General features: G+C 50.3%; 1 protein-coding gene across 1 annotated transcript in view; it reads right to left on the reverse strand.

Annotated features, from left to right (window-relative positions):
- Positions 1–18818, reverse strand: part of tmem178bb (transmembrane protein 178Bb) — a 155705-nt gene that overhangs the window by 83459 nt on the left and 53428 nt on the right. Inside the window, exon 3 of the mRNA XM_090201386.1 lies at positions 548–661. Within this exon, the coding sequence (XP_090057512.1) occupies positions 548–661 (114 nt within the window). The remainder of the gene's footprint in view (positions 1–547; positions 662–18818) is intronic.

The following is an 18818-nucleotide window of genomic DNA, read 5'->3' on the forward strand; positions in this document are numbered from 1 at the left end:
GCCTCTAACCACTAGGCTACCCTGCCTCTAACCACTAGGCTACCTGCCTCTAACCACTAGGCTACCTGAGAGTACATAAACTACACATACAGACATAACCACAGGAAACAGGGGATGTCTGTGTTAGAGAGTAGAGAAACTACACATACAGACATAACCACGGGAAACAGGGGATGTCTGTGTTAGAGAGTATAGAAACTACACATACAGACATAACCACAGGAAACAGGGGCTGTCTGTGTAGAGAGGACAGAAACTACACATACAGACATAACCACAGGAAACAGGGGATGTCTGTGTAGAGAGTACATAAACTACACATACAGACATAACCACGGGAAACAGGGGCTGTCTGTGTAGAGAGGACAGAAACTACACATACAGACATAACGGCTGGAAACAGGGGATGTCTGTGTAGAGAGGACAGAAACTACACATACAGACATAACCACAGGAAACAGGGGATGTCTGTGTAGAGAGGACAGAAACTACACATACAGACATAACGAAACCCTGTTGAAGAAAATCAAGAATGGGGGAGACTCACGCAAAGAGTGCCACTCATCCTGTCGTATGGTCTTCGTGATGTTATACGAGAGGTTCTTGGGTATCGTTGCTGAAGAGTAGTGGTATTTGATGTAGGAACATCTGGCAATGGAACCTGGAGGCAGAGAGAGGGAGGAGAAAAGGGAGGAGAGAGAGAGAAGGGGACAAGAGAATGGAGGAGAGAGAAAGAGATCGGGGGAGAGAGAGGGAGCAGAGAGAAAGAGAGCGAGAGGGGGAGGAGAGAGAGAGAGAGAAAGGGAGGAGAGAAGGGAGGAGAGAGAGAGAGAGAGAAGGGGACGAGAGAAGGGAGGAGAGAGAGCGGGAGAGAAGGGAGGAGAGAGAGAGAAAGAAAGAGAGCGAGAGAGGGAGGATAGAGAGAGGGAGGATAGAGAGAGAGAGAGAGAGAGATCGGGGGAGAGAAGGGAGGAGAGAGAGATCGGGAGGAGAGAGAACAAGTTTAGATTTGTCACAGTGACAACGTCACCTTAACGACCGTTACATTGTGAATAGGTGTCATTTCAGATCACAATGACTCGACGAGCACATAAAGGTTGAGAAAAAGAAAAACAAGCCATCTCTTCTGTATGGTTTAGTTCTGTTAAAAAAGGTTGAGAGATGAAAAGGTTATTTCTGTCAGACAGTAATTGAACTACCAGTCGTGGACATCACATTGTTGTATTGAGACAATGGGGATGATGGGCTCTATCGTGTGCAACACGTTGTGGCTGTTCCAATTGATATGAAAAGGTTCAGAGCATTTCCTTTTAGATTTTAGTACCTTGACATCCCAGCAGTCAGAGGAATGATTTTTATTCAGATCGTTACAATGTTTATTAATAGGAGCTACGCAGCATTAAAAACGAGTTTTAAACAATGTGACATTCCTATTCATCTATAAAGGGGGGTTTGACTGTGTTAGTGGTTCACCTCAACAATCCCTATGGTTTACCAGTGCTGTGATTAAGATATCTGTCTCTCTCTCTGTCTCTCTGTCTCTCTGTCTCTCTCTCTGTCTCTCTCTCTCTCTCTCTCTCTCTCTCTCTCTCTCTCTGTGATTAAGATATCTGTCTCTCTCTCTGTCTCTCTCTCTCTCTCTGTGATTAAGATATCTGTCTCTCTCTCTGTCTCTCTCGCTCTCTCTGTCTCTCTCTCTGTGATTAAGATATCTGTCTCTCTCTCTGTCTCTCTCTCTGTCTCTCTCTCTCTCTCGCTCTCTGTGATTAAGATATCTGTCTCTCTCTCTGTCTCTCTCTCTCTCTGTCTCTCTCTCTGCCTGTCTGTCTCTCTCTCTCTCTCTGTCTCTCTCTCTGCCTGTCTGTCTCTCTCCCTCTCTCTCTCTCTCTGTCTCTCTCTCTCTCCCTCTCTCTCTCTCTCTGTCTCTGTCTCTCTCTCTCTGTCTCTCTCTCTGCCTGTCTGTCTCTCTCCCTCTCTCTCTCTCTGTCTCTGTCTCTGTCTCTCTCTCCCGCTCTCTCTCTCTCTGACTCTCTCTGTGATTAAGATATTGTGTAAAACAATGAATGTGAAGACTTTATCTGCACTGTGTGTGTTAGTTAGCCAGACAGTTTTTAGAAGGAATGATTCCATACATATTCGTCGCCAGACGCACTGGCTCCAGGTCATCTATAAGTCCATGCTAGGTAAAGCTCCGCTTTATGTCAGCTCACTGGTTACCATAACAACACACACCCATAGCACACGCTCCAACAGGCATATCTCACTGGTCATCCCCAAAGCCAAACACCTCCTTTGGCCGCCTTTCCTTCCAGTTCTCTGCTGCCAATGGCTGGAACGAATTGCAAAAATCGCTGAAGCTGGAGACTTATGTCTCCCTCATTAACTTTAAACATCAGCTATCTGAGCAGCTAACCGATCGCTGCAGCTGTACATAGCCCATCTGTAAATAGCCCACCCAATCTACCTACCTCATCCCCATATTGTTTTTATTTACTTTTCTGCTCTTTTGCACACCAGTATTTCTACTTGCACATCATCACCATCTGCTCATCTATCACTCCAGTGTTAATTTGCTAAATTGTAATTACTTCGCTACTATTGGCCTATTTATTGCCTTACCTCCTCACGCCATTTGCACAGACTGTATATAGACTTTCTTTTTTTCTTGACTCGCTTCTTTACTCCATGTGTAACTCTGTGTTGTTGTCTGTGTCACACTGCTTTGCTTTATCTTGGCCAGGTCACAGTTGTAAATGAGAACTTGTTCTCAACTTGCCTACCTGGTTAAATAAAGGAGAAATAAAAAAATAAAAAAACTCTAACCCCAACCACAACCCTTAGGCCTAAATAGCATTTGAATCTGTTCAGTCTAATCTGTTCAGTCTGCTGGCAGGTTATTGACCCTCTGCTCTACAGGCTAATTGCTACTGGGCCTCTTGCTGTGCACTGTCTCTCTGACTAAGATACATGGACTTGATGGGAACAGAGGCTGTCCTTTCAGATGCCCGTCTGTAAAGATATAGGGAATAGGCTGCCATTTTAGACAGTTCCAGAGGGTCCTGTTGAGGACAGAGGCTGTCCTTTCAGCACCCTATTCCCCTGATGGACCCTGGTCAAACGTAGTGCACGATATAGAGAATAGGCTGCCATTGTAGATAGTGCCAGAGGGTCCTGACATGAGGACAGAGGCTGTCCGTTAAAATGCCTGTAAACTTCAGTATCAGTATCTGCCAGAGGACCCTGTCCCAGAGGGTCCTGTTGAGGACAGAGGCTGTCCGTTAAGATGTCTGTAAACTTCAGTATCAATATCTGCCAGAGGACCCTGTCCCAGAGGGTCCTGTTGAGGACAGAGGCTGTCCGTTAAGATGCCTGTAAACTTCAGTATCAATATCTGCCAGAGGTCACTCAGTAATGTCACCCCTGTTCCCATATCCGCCACAGACCAGCTGCTGCTGTGGCATTAAACAATATCAGGTGTCCTCCATCAGAGGCCAATGAGACATGGGTTAGGGCTCACATGGCACCCACTACTTACTCTATAGGGCTCTCGTCAAAAGTAGTGTACTGTAATAGGGAAATGGTGCCATTTGGGATATAGCCAGTGATCACTAGTCTTTCCTTAATGTTAAAGGAGAAGACAGCAGTGTTACAGTTTATTTTCTGAATGCTTAAACACTAACAGTGATTCTTGAATCACTCTCTGGGGAAACCATGATCCCTTCTGGCCAATGCATTTACCAAGTGTTGCCAAACTGGAATGCACGTTCTCTGCTTTACACTCAGTTTGTAATTAGATAAACACACTTTTTTTTTGCAAAACTGTAAACACAACGAGGAGGATGAGGAGGTGGAGGTGAAGATGTAAGAGGAGGAGGAAGAGGAGGATGAGGATGAGGATATGAAGAAGTAGGAGGAAGAGGTGGATGAGGAGGATGAGGAGATGAAGCAGTAAGAGATGGAGGAAGAGGAAGACGAGGAGGACAAGGATGAGGAGGTGAAGAAGTAAGAGGAGGAGGAGGAGGAAGAGGTGAAGCAGGATGGGGGAGAAGGAGAGGACGGAGAAGAAGAAGAGGAGTCAGGAACACAATAAGTGATGACATCAGAGCGACTGTGGTTGACCATGCAGTCAACCATGGGATCAGCGTGAGGGAGGCTGGACAACGGATTCAACCAAACATGAGACGCTAAAACTGTTGCAGGTTCTCATCCGGACATTTCTAAATGAGACCCGGTAAGTAACTGTTAGTGCTGTAGTCTTACTGGTACAGTAATATATACTGTACATTTATAATGAGAAGGATCTATCACTGAAACCATTTAAATGTTTTCACAGAACTGCAAGAAAACCCGTATCTGGGGGCAGATGTGAACTGTTCACCCCAGAGCAGGAGACCCACATTGCAAATATGGTCAAATAACTGAATCAGACTCAGAGAACTGCAGGACCACATGACGGCAGATAGCACCCAGACTCAGAGAACTGCAGGACCACATGACGGCAGATAGCACCCAGACTCAGAGAACTGCAGGACCACATAACGGCAGATAGCACCCAGACTCAGAGAACTGCAGGACCACATGACGGCAGATAGCACCCAGACTCAGAGACCTGCAGGACCACATGACGGCAGATAGCACCCAGACTCAGAGAACTGCAGGACCACATGACGGCAGATAGCACCCAGACTCAGAGAACTGCAGGACCACATAACGGCAGATAGCACCCAGACTCAGAGACCTGCAGGACCACATGACGGCAGATAGCACCCAGACTCAGAGAACTGCATGACCACATGACGGCAGATACCACCCAGACTCAGAGAACTGCAGGACCACATGACGGCAGATACCAACCAGACTCAGAGACCTGCAGTTCTCGGCAGATAACACCACATTCCAAAGCGTCAACAGTGTGAGTCTCTCTGCACAGTCTCTGATCTTTGTCTGCTCCTACATCATGTTGACTGATCCCTGTCTTTCCTACTGGGCCAGCTGCCAGATGGAGAAAGGGAATGAGATAGGGTGGAGGAGAAAGTAGCAGAGAAGGCAGCAGGCTGGGCCAGCTGCCAGATGGAGAAGGGAATGAGATAGGGTGGAGGAGAAAGTAGCATAGAAGGCAGCAGGCTGGGCCAGCTGCCAGATGGAGAAGGGAATGAGATAGGGTGGAGGAGAAAGTAGCAGAGAAGGCAGCAGGCTGGGCCAGCTGCCAGATGGAGAAAGGGAATGAGATAGGGTGGAGGAGAAAGGACCAAATATTTTAGGAAGAAGTCATCATTTGATGGAGTGTGAAGGAAGAAACCACACATGGGAAAAAGTGGTAAGCAAGATACACCCCCCCCCCCCCAAAAAAAAAAAACAGATTTTCAGCTAATCAAAGGAATGCATTGTGTTAGAGGTTTCTATTAGTTACTGAATCTATATCTCCACCCCCTCGTTATCTATACATCAGATAGGGGGCTCTGTTAGCTTCAATATGAGGTCCTAAACCTAACAGGAAAGTGCATCCGTATAGCCGTGTGGGCTAATATAGTCAAAACCCCCACGCATCATTATTGTACAAGGAGACATTTGGGGAATTTTAATGAGCTAATATTTTGTTGTTGTTGTCTGAGCTGGGGTTGAGTGACTGGGGAGTTGTGTCAACTATCACTGCCTCAGATCAGGCCCTTTTCATTGTTTTATTCCCCTGTTTATTAACTCTGTTGCAGATAAACATGTCGCTGTACAGAAAACCAAGGGGGAAAAGTCAGATGTTAATCCTTGGTTTACGCATGAATTGTCTGAGAAATGATAGCTTGGGCTAAGGCTAGACGGACTGATTCGACATCTGACGTCCTTCAGACAGTTGAGAGATAGATGTCTATCCCTGGTTGTGTATCAGAGAGAGGTGGTAATGAAGCCAAAGTGGTCAAATCTCTGAAACAAAACTCCACCCCCTCGTTACTCCAGCAGGTGTTGACAGCCTCTGGTCCCATTCTAGACTAAATGACTCCACCCCCTCCAGGTGTTGACAGCCTCTGGTCCCATTCTAGACTAAATGACTCCACCCCCTCGTTACCCCAGCAGGTTCTGACAGCCTCTGGTCCCATTCTAGACTAAATGACTCCACCCCCTCCAGGTGTTGACAGCCTCTGGTCCCATTCTAGACTAAATGACTCCACCCCCTCTTTACCCCAGCAGGTTCTGACAGCCTCTGGTCCCATTCTAGACTAAATGACTCCACCCCCTCGTTACCCCAGCAGGTGTTGACAGCCTCTGGTCCCATTCTAGACTAAATGACTCCACCCCCTCGTTACCCCAGCAGGTGTTGACAGCCTCTGGTCCCATTCTAGACTAAATGACTCCACCCCCTCGTTACCTCAGCAGGTGTTGACAGCCTCTGGTCCCATTCTACACTAAATGACTCCACCCCCTCGTTACCCCAGCAGGTGTTGACAGCCTCTGGTCCCATTCTACACTAAATGACTCCACCCCCTCGTTACCCCAGCAGGTTCTGACAGCCTCTGGTCCCATTCTAGACTAAATGACTCCACCCCCTCGTTACCCCAGCAGGTGTTGACAGCCTCTGGTCCCATTCTAGACTAAATGACTCCACCCCCTCGTTACTCCAGCAGGTGTTGACAGCCTCTGTTCCCATTCTAGACTAAATGACTCCACCCCCTCGTTACTCCAGCAGGTGTTGACAGCCTCTGGTCCCATTCTAGACTAAATGACTCCACCCCCTCGTTACTCCAGCAGGTGTTGACAGCCTCTGGTCCCATTCTAGACTAAATGACTCCACCCCCTCATTACCCCAGCAGGTGTTGACAGCCTCTGGTCCCATTCTACACTAAATGACTCCACCCCCTCGTTACCCCAGCAGGTGTTGACAGCCTCTGGTCCCATTCTACACTAAATGACTCCACCCCCTCGTTACCCCAGCAGGTTCTGACAGCTTCTGGTCCCATTCTAGACTAAATGACTCCACCCCCTCGTTACCCCAGCAGGTTCTGACAGCCTCTGGTCCCATTCTACACTAAATGACTCCACCCCCTCGTTACCCCAGCAGGGTCTGACAGCCTCTGGTCCCATTCTACACTAAATGACTCCACCCCCTCGTTACCCCAGCAGGTGTTGACAGCTTCTGGTCCCATTCTAGACTAAATGACTCCACCCCCTCGTTACCTCAGCAGGTGTTGACAGCCTCTGGTCCCATTCTAGACTAAATGACTCCACCCCCTCCAGGTGTTGACAGCCTCTGGTCCCATTCTAGACTAAATGACTCCACCCCCTCGTTACCCCAGCAGGTTCTGACAGCCTCTGGTCCCATTCTAGACTAAATGACTCCACCCCCTCGTTACCCCAGCAGGTGTTGACAGCCTCTGGTCCCATTCTAGACTAAATGACTCCACCCCCTCGTTACCCCAGCAGGTGTTGACAGCCTCTGGTCCCATTCTAGACTAAATGACTCCACCCCCTCGTTACCTCAGCAGGTGTTGACAGCCTCTGGTCCCATTCTACACTAAATGACTCCACCCCCTCGTTACCCCAGCAGGTGTTGACAGCCTCTGGTCCCATTCTACACTAAATGACTCCACCCCCTCGTTACCCCAGCAGGTGTTGACAGCCTCTGGTCCCATTCTACACTAAATGACTCCACCCCCTCGTTACCCCAGCAGGTTCTGACAGCCTCTGGTCCCATTCTAGACTAAATGACTCCACCCCCTCGTTACCCCAGCAGGTGTTGACAGCCTCTGGTCCCATTCTAGACTAAATGACTCCAACCCCTCATTACTCCAGCAGGTGTTGACAGCCTCTGGTCCCATTCTAGACTAAATGACTCCACCCCCTCGTTACTCCAGCAGGTGTTGACAGCCTCTGGTCCCATTCTAGACTAAATGACTCCACCCCCTCGTTACTCCAGCAGGTGTTGACAGCCTCTGGTCCCATTCTAGACTAAATTACTCCATCCCCTCATTACCCCAGCAGGTGTTGACAGCCTCTGTTCCCATTCTACACTAAATGACTCCACCCCCTCGTTACCCCAGCAGGTGTTGACAGCCTCTGGTCCCATTCTACACTAAATGACTCCACCCCCTCGTTACCCCAGCAGGTTCTGACAGCCTCTGGTCCCATTCTAGACTAAATGACTCCACCCCCTCGTTACCCCAGCAGGGTCTGACAGCCTCTGGTCCCAGTCTACACTAAATGACTCCACCCCCTCGTTACCCCAGCAGGTGTTGACAGCCTCTGGTCCCATTCTAGACTAAATGACTCCACCCCCTCATTACTCCAGCAGGTGTTGACAGCCTCTGGTCCCATTCTAGACTAAATGACTCCACCCCCTCGTTACTCCAGCAGGTGTTGACAGCCTCTGGTCCCATTCTAGACTAAATGACTCCACCCCCTCGTTACTCCAGCAGGTGTTGACAGCCTCTGGTCCCATTCTAGACTAAATGACTCCATCCCCTCATTACCCCAGCAGGTGTTGACAGCCTCTGTTCCCATTCTACACTAAATGACTCCACCCCCTCGTTACCCCAGCAGGTTCTGACAGCCTCTGGTCCCAGTCTACACTAAATGACTCCACCCCCTCGTTACCCCAGCAGGTGTTGACAGCTTCTGGTCCCATTCTAGACTAAATGACTCCACCCCCTCGTTACCTCAGCAGGTGTTGACAGCCTCTGGTCCCATTCTAGACTAAATGACTCCACCCCTTCGTTACCCCCGGGGGTGGTGACAGCCTCTGGTCCCATTCTAGACTAAATGACTCCACCCCCTCGTTACCCCAGCAGGTGTTGACAGCCTCTGGTCCCATTCTACACTAAATGACTCCACCCCCTCGTTACCCCAGCAGGTGTTGACAGCCTCTGGTCCCATTCTAGACTAAATTACTCCACCCCCTCGTTACCCCAGCAGGTGTTGACAGCCTCTGGTCCCATTCTAGACTAAATGACTCCACCCCCTCGTTACCCCAGCAGGTGTTGACAGCCTCTGGCCCCATTCTAGACTAAATGACTCCACCCCCTCATCACCCCAGCAGGTGCTGACAGCCTCTGGCCCCATTCTAGACTAAATGACTCCACCCCCTCGTTACCCCAGCAGGTGTTGACAGCCTCTGGTCCCATTCTAGACTAAATGACTCCACCCCCTCGTTACCCCAGCAGGTGTTGACAGCCTCTGGCCCCATTCTAGACTAAATGACTCCACCCCCTCATCACCCCAGCAGGTGCTGACAGCCTCTGGTCCCATTCTACACTAAATGACTCCACCCCCTCATTACCCCAGCAGGTGTTGACAGCCTCTGGTCCCATTCTAGACTAAATGACTCCACCCCCTCCAGGTGTTGACAGCCTCTGGTCCCATTCTAGACTAAATGACTCCACCCCCTCGTTACCCCAGCAGGTGTTGACAGCCTCTGGTCCCATTCTAGACTAAATGACTCCACCCCCTCGTTACCCCAGCAGGTTCTGACAGCCTCTGGTCCCATTCTACACTAAATGACTCCACCCCCTCGTTACCCCAGCAGGTTCTGACAGCCTCTGGTCCCATTCTAGACTAAATGACTCCACCCCCTCCAGGTGCTGACAGCCTCTGGTCCCATTCTAGACTAAATGACTCCACCCCCTCGTTACCCCAGCAGGTGTTGACAGCCTCTGGTCCCATTCTAGACTAAATGACTCCACCCCCTCGTTACCCCAGCAGGTGTTGACAGCCTCTGGTCCCATTCTAGACTAAATGACTCCACCCCCTCGTTACCTCAGCAGGTGTTGACAGCCTCTGGTCCCATTCTACACTAAATGACTCCACCCCCTCGTTACCCCAGCAGGTGTTGACAGCCTCTGGTCCCATTCTACACTAAATGACTCCACCCCCTCGTTACCCCAGCAGGTGTTGACAGCCTCTGGTCCCATTCTACACTAAATGACTCCACCCCCTCGTTACCCCAGCAGGTTCTGACAGCCTCTGGTCCCATTCTAGACTAAATGACTCCACCCCCTCGTTACCCCAGCAGGTGTTGACAGCCTCTGGTCCCATTCTAGACTAAATGACTCCAACCCCTCATTACTCCAGCAGGTGTTGACAGCCTCTGGTCCCATTCTAGACTAAATGACTCCACCCCCTCGTTACTCCAGCAGGTGTTGACAGCCTCTGGTCCCATTCTAGACTAAATGACTCCACCCCCTCGTTACTCCAGCAGGTGTTGACAGCCTCTGGTCCCATTCTAGACTAAATTACTCCATCCCCTCATTACCCCAGCAGGTGTTGACAGCCTCTGTTCCCATTCTACACTAAATGACTCCACCCCCTCGTTACCCCAGCAGGTGTTGACAGCCTCTGGTCCCATTCTACACTAAATGACTCCACCCCCTCGTTACCCCAGCAGGTTCTGACAGCCTCTGGTCCCATTCTAGACTAAATGACTCCACCCCCTCGTTACCCCAGCAGGGTCTGACAGCCTCTGGTCCCAGTCTACACTAAATGACTCCACCCCCTCGTTACCCCAGCAGGTGTTGACAGCCTCTGGTCCCATTCTAGACTAAATGACTCCACCCCCTCATTACTCCAGCAGGTGTTGACAGCCTCTGGTCCCATTCTAGACTAAATGACTCCACCCCCTCGTTACTCCAGCAGGTGTTGACAGCCTCTGGTCCCATTCTAGACTAAATGACTCCACCCCCTCGTTACTCCAGCAGGTGTTGACAGCCTCTGGTCCCATTCTAGACTAAATGACTCCATCCCCTCATTACCCCAGCAGGTGTTGACAGCCTCTGTTCCCATTCTACACTAAATGACTCCACCCCCTCGTTACCCCAGCAGGTTCTGACAGCCTCTGGTCCCAGTCTACACTAAATGACTCCACCCCCTCGTTACCCCAGCAGGTGTTGACAGCTTCTGGTCCCATTCTAGACTAAATGACTCCACCCCCTCGTTACCTCAGCAGGTGTTGACAGCCTCTGGTCCCATTCTAGACTAAATGACTCCACCCCTTCGTTACCCCCGGGGGTGGTGACAGCCTCTGGTCCCATTCTAGACTAAATGACTCCACCCCCTCGTTACCCCAGCAGGTGTTGACAGCCTCTGGTCCCATTCTACACTAAATGACTCCACCCCCTCGTTACCCCAGCAGGTGTTGACAGCCTCTGGTCCCATTCTAGACTAAATTACTCCACCCCCTCGTTACCCCAGCAGGTGTTGACAGCCTCTGGTCCCATTCTAGACTAAATGACTCCACCCCCTCGTTACCCCAGCAGGTGTTGACAGCCTCTGGCCCCATTCTAGACTAAATGACTCCACCCCCTCATCACCCCAGCAGGTGCTGACAGCCTCTGGTCCCATTCTACACTAAATGACTCCACCCCCTCGTTACCCCAGCAGGTGTTGACAGCTTCTGGTCCCATTCTAGACTAAATGACTCCACCCCCTCGTTACCTCAGCAGGTGTTGACAGCCTCTGGTCCCATTATAGACTAAATGACTCCACCCCCTCGTTACCCCAGCAGGTGTTGACAGCCTCTGGTCCCATTCTACACTAAATGACTCCACCCCCTCGTTACCCCAGCAGGTGTTGACAGCCTCTGGTCCCATTCTAGACTAAATGACTCCACCCCCTCGTTACCCCAGCAGGTGTTGACAGCCTCTGGTCCCATTCTAGACTAAATGACTCCACCCCCTCGTTACCCCAGCAGGTGTTGACAGCCTCTGGCCCCATTCTAGACTAAATGACTCCACCCCCTCATCACCCCAGCAGGTGCTGACAGCCTCTGGTCCCATTCTACACTAAATGACTCCACCCCCTCATTACCCCAGCAGGTGTTGACAGCCTCTGGTCCCATTCTAGACTAAATGACTCCACCCCCTCCAGGTGTTGACAGCCTCTGGTCCCATTCTAGACTAAATGACTCCACCCCCTCGTTACCCCAGCAGGTGTTGACAGCCTCTGGTCCCATTCTAGACTAAATGACTCCACCCCCTCGTTACCCCAGCAGGTTCTGACAGCCTCTGGTCCCATTCTACACTAAATGACTCCACCCCCTCGTTACCCCAGCAGGTTCTGACAGCCTCTGGTCCCATTCTAGACTAAATGACTCCACCCCCTCCAGGTGCTGACAGCCTCTGGTCCCATTCTAGACTAAATGACTCCACCCCCTCGTTACCTAAGCAGGTGTTTACAGCCTCTGGTCCCATTCTACACTAAATGACTCCACCCCCTCGTTACCCCAGCAGGTTCTGACAGCCTCTGGTCCCATTCTAGACTAAATGACTCCACCCCCTCGTTACTCCAGCAGGTGTTGACAGCCTCTGGTCCCATTCTAGACTAAATGACTCCACCCCCTCGTTACCCCAGCAGGTGTTGACAGCCTCTGGTCCCATTCTACACTAAATGACTCCACCCCCTCGTACCCCAGCAGGTTCTGACAGCCTCTGGTCCCATTCTAGACTAAATGACTCCACCCCCTCGTTACTCCAGCAGGTTCTGACAGCCTCTGGTCCCATTCTAGACTAAATGACTCCACCCCCTCGTTACTCCAGCAGATGTTGACAGCCTCTGGTCCCATTCTACACTAAATGACTCCACCCCCTCGTTACCCCAGCAGGTGTTGACAGCCTCTGGTCCCATTCTACACTAAATGACTCCACCCCCTCGTTACCCCAGCAGGTTCTGACAGCCTCTGGTCCCATTCTAGACTAAATGACTCCACCCCCTCCAGGTGCTGACAGCCTCTGGTCCCATTCTAGACTAAATGACTCCACCCCCTCGTTACTCCAGCAGGTGTTGACAGCCTCTGGTCCCATTCTAGACTAAATGACTCCATCCCCTCATTACCCCAGCAGGTGTTGACAGCCTCTGGTCCCATTCTACACTAAATGACTCCACCCCCTCGTTACCCCAGCAGGTGTTGACAGCCTCTGGTCCCATTCTACACTAAATGACTCCACCCCCTCGTTACCCCAGCAGGTTCTGACAGCCTCTGGTCCCATTCTAGACTAAATGACTCCACCCCCTCGTTACCCCAGCAGGGTCTGACAGCCTCTGGTCCCATTCTACACTAAATGACCCCACCCCCTCGTTACCCCAGCAGGTGTTGACAGCTTCTGGTCCCATTCTAGACTAAATGACTCCACCCCCTCGTTACCTCAGCAGGTGTTGACAGCCTCTGGTCCCATTCTAGACTAAATGACTCCACCCCTTCGTTACCCCCGGGGGTGGTGACAGCCTCTGGTCCCATTCTAGACTAAATGACTCCACCCCCTCGTTACCCCAGCAGGTGTTGACAGCCTCTGGTCCCATTCTAGACTAAATGACTCCACCCCCTCGTTACCCCAGCAGGTGTTGACAGCCTCTGGTCCCATTCTAGACTAAATGACTCCACCCCCTCGTTACCCCAGCAGGTGTTGACAGCCTCTGGTCCCATTCTAGACTAAATGACTCCACCCCCTCGTTACCCCAGCAGGTGTTGACAGCCTCTGGCCCCATTCTAGACTAAATGACTCCACCCCCTCATCACCCCAGCAGGTGCTGACAGCCTCTGGTCCCATTCTACACTAAATGACTCCACCCCCTCATTACCCCAGCAGGTGTTGACAGCCTCTGGTCCCATTCTAGACTAAATGACTCCACCCCCTCCAGGTGTTGACAGCCTCTGGTCCCATTCTAGACTAAATGACTCCACCCCCTCGTTACCCCAGCAGGTGTTGACAGCCTCTGGTCCCATTCTAGACTAAATGACTCCACCCCCTCGTTACCCCAGCAGGTTCTGACAGCCTCTGGTCCCATTCTACACTAAATGACTCCACCCCCTCGTTACCCCAGCAGGTTCTGACAGCCTCTGGTCCCATTCTAGACTAAATGACTCCACCCCCTCCAGGTGCTGACAGCCTCTGGTCCCATTCTAGACTAAATGACTCCACCCCCTCGTTACCTCAGCAGGTGTTTACAGCCTCTGGTCCCATTCTACACTAAATGACTCCACCCCCTCGTTACCCCAGCAGGTTCTGACAGCCTCTGGTCCCATTCTAGACTAAATGACTCCACCCCCTCGTTACTCCAGCAGGTGTTGACAGCCTCTGGTCCCATCCTAGACTAAATGACTCCACCCCCTCGTTACCCCAGCAGGTGTTGACAGCCTCTGGTCCCATTCTACACTAAATGACTCCACCCCCTCGTACCCCAGCAGGTTCTGACAGCCTCTGGTCCCATTCTAGACTAAATGACTCCACCCCCTCGTTACTCCAGCAGGTTCTGACAGCCTCTGGTCCCATTCTAGACTAAATGACTCCACCCCCTCGTTACTCCAGCAGATGTTGACAGCCTCTGGTCCCATTCTACACTAAATGACTCCACCCCCTCGTTACCCCAGCAGGTGTTGACAGCCTCTGGTCCCATTCTACACTAAATGACTCCACCCCCTCGTTACCCCAGCAGGTTCTGACAGCCTCTGGTCCCATTCTAGACTAAATGACTCCACCCCCTCCAGGTGCTGACAGCCTCTGGTCCCATTCTAGACTAAATGACTCCACCCCCTCGTTACTCCAGCAGGTGTTGACAGCCTCTGGTCCCATTCTAGACTAAATGACTCCATCCCCTCATTACCCCAGCAGGTGTTGACAGCCTCTGGTCCCATTCTACACTAAATGACTCCACCCCCTCGTTACCCCAGCAGGTGTTGACAGCCTCTGGTCCCATTCTACACTAAATGACTCCACCCCCTCGTTACCTCAGCAGGTTCTGACAGCCTCTGGTCCCATTCTAGACTAAATGACTCCACCCCCTCGTTACCCCAGCAGGGTCTGACAGCCTCTGGTCCCATTCTACACTAAATGACTCCACCCCCTCGTTACCCCAGCAGGTGTTGACAGCTTCTGGTCCCATTCTAGACTAAATGACTCCACCCCCTCGTTACCTCAGCAGGTGTTGACAGCCTCTGGTCCCATTCTAGACTAAATGACTCCACCCCTTCGTTACCCCCGGGGGTGGTGACAGCCTCTGGTCCCATTCTAGACTAAATGACTCCACCCCCTCGTTACCCCAGCAGGTGTTGACAGCCTCTGGTCCCATTCTACACTAAATGACTCCACCCCCTCGTTACCCCAGCAGGTGTTGACAGCCTCTGGTCCCATTCTAGACTAAATGACTCCACCCCCTCGTTACCCCAGCAGGTGTTGACAGCCTCTGGTCCCATTCTAGACTAAATGACTCCACCCCCTCGTTACCCCAGCAGGTGTTGACAGCCTCTGGCCCCATTCTAGACTAAATGACTCCACCCCCTCATCACCCCAGCAGGTGCTGACAGCCTCTGGTCCCATTCTACACTAAATGACTCCACCCCCTCATTACCCCAGCAGGTGTTGACAGCCTCTGGTCCCATTCTAGACTAAATGACTCCACCCCCTCCAGGTGTTGACAGCCTCTGGTCCCATTCTAGACTAAATGACTCCACCCCCTCGTTACCCCAGCAGGTGTTGACAGCCTCTGGTCCCATTCTAGACTAAATGACTCCACCCCCTCGTTACCCCAGCAGGTTCTGACAGCCTCTGGTCCCATTCTACACTAAATGACTCCACCCCCTCGTTACCCCAGCAGGTTCTGACAGCCTCTGGTCCCATTCTAGACTAAATGACTCCACCCCCTCCAGGTGCTGACAGCCTCTGGTCCCATTCTAGACTAAATGACTCCACCCCCTCGTTACCTCAGCAGGTGTTGACAGCCTCTGGTCCCATTCTACACTAAATGACTCCACCCCCTCGTTACCCCAGCAGGTTCTGACAGCCTCTGGTCCCATTCTAGACTAAATGACTCCACCCCCTCGTTACTCCAGCAGGTGTTGACAGCCTCTGGTCCCATTCTAGACTAAATGACTCCACCCCCTCGTTACCCCAGCAGGTGTTGACAGCCTCTGGTCCCATTCTACACTAAATGACTCCACCCCCTCGTACCCCAGCAGGTTCTGACAGCCTCTGGTCCCATTCTAGACTAAATGACTCCACCCCCTCGTTACTCCAGCAGGTTCTGACAGCCTCTGGTCCCATTCTAGACTAAATGACTCCACCCCCTCGTTACTCCAGCAGATGTTGACAGCCTCTGGTCCCATTCTACACTAAATGACTCCACCCCCTCGTTACCCCAGCAGGTGTTGACAGCCTCTGGTCCCATTCTACACTAAATGACTCCACCCCCTCGTTACCCCAGCAGGTTCTGACAGCCTCTGGTCCCATTCTAGACTAAATGACTCCACCCCCTCCAGGTGCTGACAGCCTCTGGTCCCATTCTAGACTAAATGACTCCACCCCCTCGTTACCTCAGCAGGTGTTGACAGCCTTTAGTCCCATTCTACACTAAATTACTCCACCCCCTCGTTACCCCAGCAGGTGTTGACAGCCTCTGGTCCCATTCTAGACTAAATGACTCCACCCCCTCGTTACTCCAGCAGGTGTTGACAGCCTCTGGTCCCATTCTAGACTAAATGACTCCACCCCCTCGTTACCCCAGCAGGTGTTGACAGCCTCTGGTCCCATTCTAGACTAAATTACTCCACCCCCTCGTTACCCCAGCAGGTGTTGACAGCCTCTGGTCCCATTCTAAACTAAATGACTCCACCCCCTCGTTACCTCAGCAGATGTTGACAGCCTCTGGCCCCATTCTAGACTAAATGACTCCACCCCCTCGTTACTCCAGCAGGTGTTGACAGCCTTGATTCACTTCTTACTGCAGTACAGACTGATGGTAATTAAACCATAGGAGCTGATTCACTTCTTACTGCAGTACAGACTGATGGTAATTAAACCATAGGAGCTGATTCACTTCTTACTGCCTCTCTCTGCTCCACTTACTGCAGAACCACTAACCTATTTGTTTAACTTGATAATTGTTTCTGGTGATATCCCTAAGATCTGACAAGTGGCACTTCCTCCCCCGTAGATAAAGCAGGAGATTTAGATCCCGCTGACTTAGATAATTCAGAAATTGGACGGTAGTTATCTCGCCTTTCCAAAGTTTTAGAATCCCTGACTAACTTTCGGCTAAGAACATTGTTTTTACTTCTCACTCAATCTGGTTTTAGACTGGGACACTCAGCTGTTACACACCAATCTGGTTTTAGACATGGACACTCAGCTGTTACGTACCAATCTGTTTTTAGACTGGGACATTCAGCTGTTACACACCAATCTGTTTTTAGACTGGGACATTCAAATGTTACGTACCAATCTGGTTTTAGACCGGGACATTCAGCTGTTACGCACCAATCTGGTTTTAGACAGGGACATTCAAATGTTACGTACCAATCTGGTTTTAGACTGGGACATTCAGCTGCTACGTACCAATCTGGTTTTAGACCGGGACATTCAGCTGCTACGTACCAATCTGGTTTTAGACTGGGACATTCAGCTGTTACGCACCAATCTGGTTTCAGACCCAGGCATTCTGCTGCTACGTACCAATCTGGTTTCAGACTGGGACATTCAGCTGCTAAGTACCAATCTGGTTTCAGACCGGGACATTCAGCTGTTACGCTTGTTCTAGATGATGTGTTAAATTGCTTAAATCATAAAAATCTTTGTGCTTCCTTATTTCTAGACCTTTTCAAAGCCTTCGATACCACACACCATCACATTCTCATTCAAAGGTTGACTGTCAGACAGAACTCAGTGTGTGATCTCTGATGGTGTTATGTCTAGTTTCTTCGCGATTACAAAAGGTGTACCACAGGGATCAGTACTGGGACCTATTCTCTTTACTGTTTATATTAATAATATTAGTCGATCTGTTAAAACTTGTAATATTAATCTGTATGTAGACAATAATGTTATGCCATTGCCCCTAATGCAAAGCATGTATTATAAGAGCTGCAATCTAACCTTACAAGAAAGTCCTTGTTGGTTTAAAACGGGTACTTAATGTGGCCAAGACTAAACATACTGTATGTTGTTCTCAACTTCTCTCCAGAATGTTTCAGATTGACTACATATTTATTCATTGAATGGTTCTCCCATCGATCGGATTCCCGGGCCTACAAATATCTGGGCATTTGGAGTTCATGTTTAAAAAAACATACGGATGAGCTAGTTAATTAAAAAGCTGAGATTTAAAGTAGCCTTTATTTTATAGAAACAGATCTGGCCTCTCCCTAAATAGCAGGACGCAGATTGTACAGTCAACTTTCCTGCCAGTTGTTGACTACGGTGACATCATTACCCAGAATGCAGCAGCCACTACTCTTAAACCTTTGGATTCAGTCTAACATAGTGCCATTGGTTTTATCACAGGTGACAGTTTTAATACTCATCACAATATCCTGTATCTGGTCCTCATTAAAGTCCAGTAGATCACTTCCTACTCATCACTACATCCTGTATCTAAAGGTTGTCTGGTCCTCATTAAAGTCCCGTAGATCACTTCCTACTCATCACTACATCCTGTATCTAAAGGTTGTCTGGTCCTCATTAAAGTCCAGTAGATCACTTCCTACTCATCACTACATCCTGCATCTAAAGGTTGTCTGGTCCTCATTAAAGTCCAGTAGATCACTTCCTACTCATCACTACATCCTGTATCTAAAGGTTGCCTGGTCCTCATTAAAGTCCCGTAGATCACTTCCTACTCATCACTACATCCTGTATCTAAAGGTTGTCTGGTCCTCATTAAAGTCCAGTAGATCACTTCCTACTCATCACTACATCCTGTATCTAAAGGTTGCCTGGATGGAGACATGGATGGTGGAGATGTTAGATGAGACATGGATGGTGGAGATGATCCTCTGCACACATCAACAACCGACACCCACGAAGCATCGTTACCCATCGCTCCACAAAAGCCACGGCCCTTTGCAGAGCAAAGGG

The sequence above is a fragment of the Oncorhynchus mykiss genome, chromosome 15, assembly GCF_057628025.1.
Source record: "Oncorhynchus mykiss isolate SJ-2025 chromosome 15, ASM5762802v1, whole genome shotgun sequence".
In the NCBI taxonomy this organism is placed as follows: domain Eukaryota; kingdom Metazoa; phylum Chordata; class Actinopteri; order Salmoniformes; family Salmonidae; genus Oncorhynchus; species Oncorhynchus mykiss.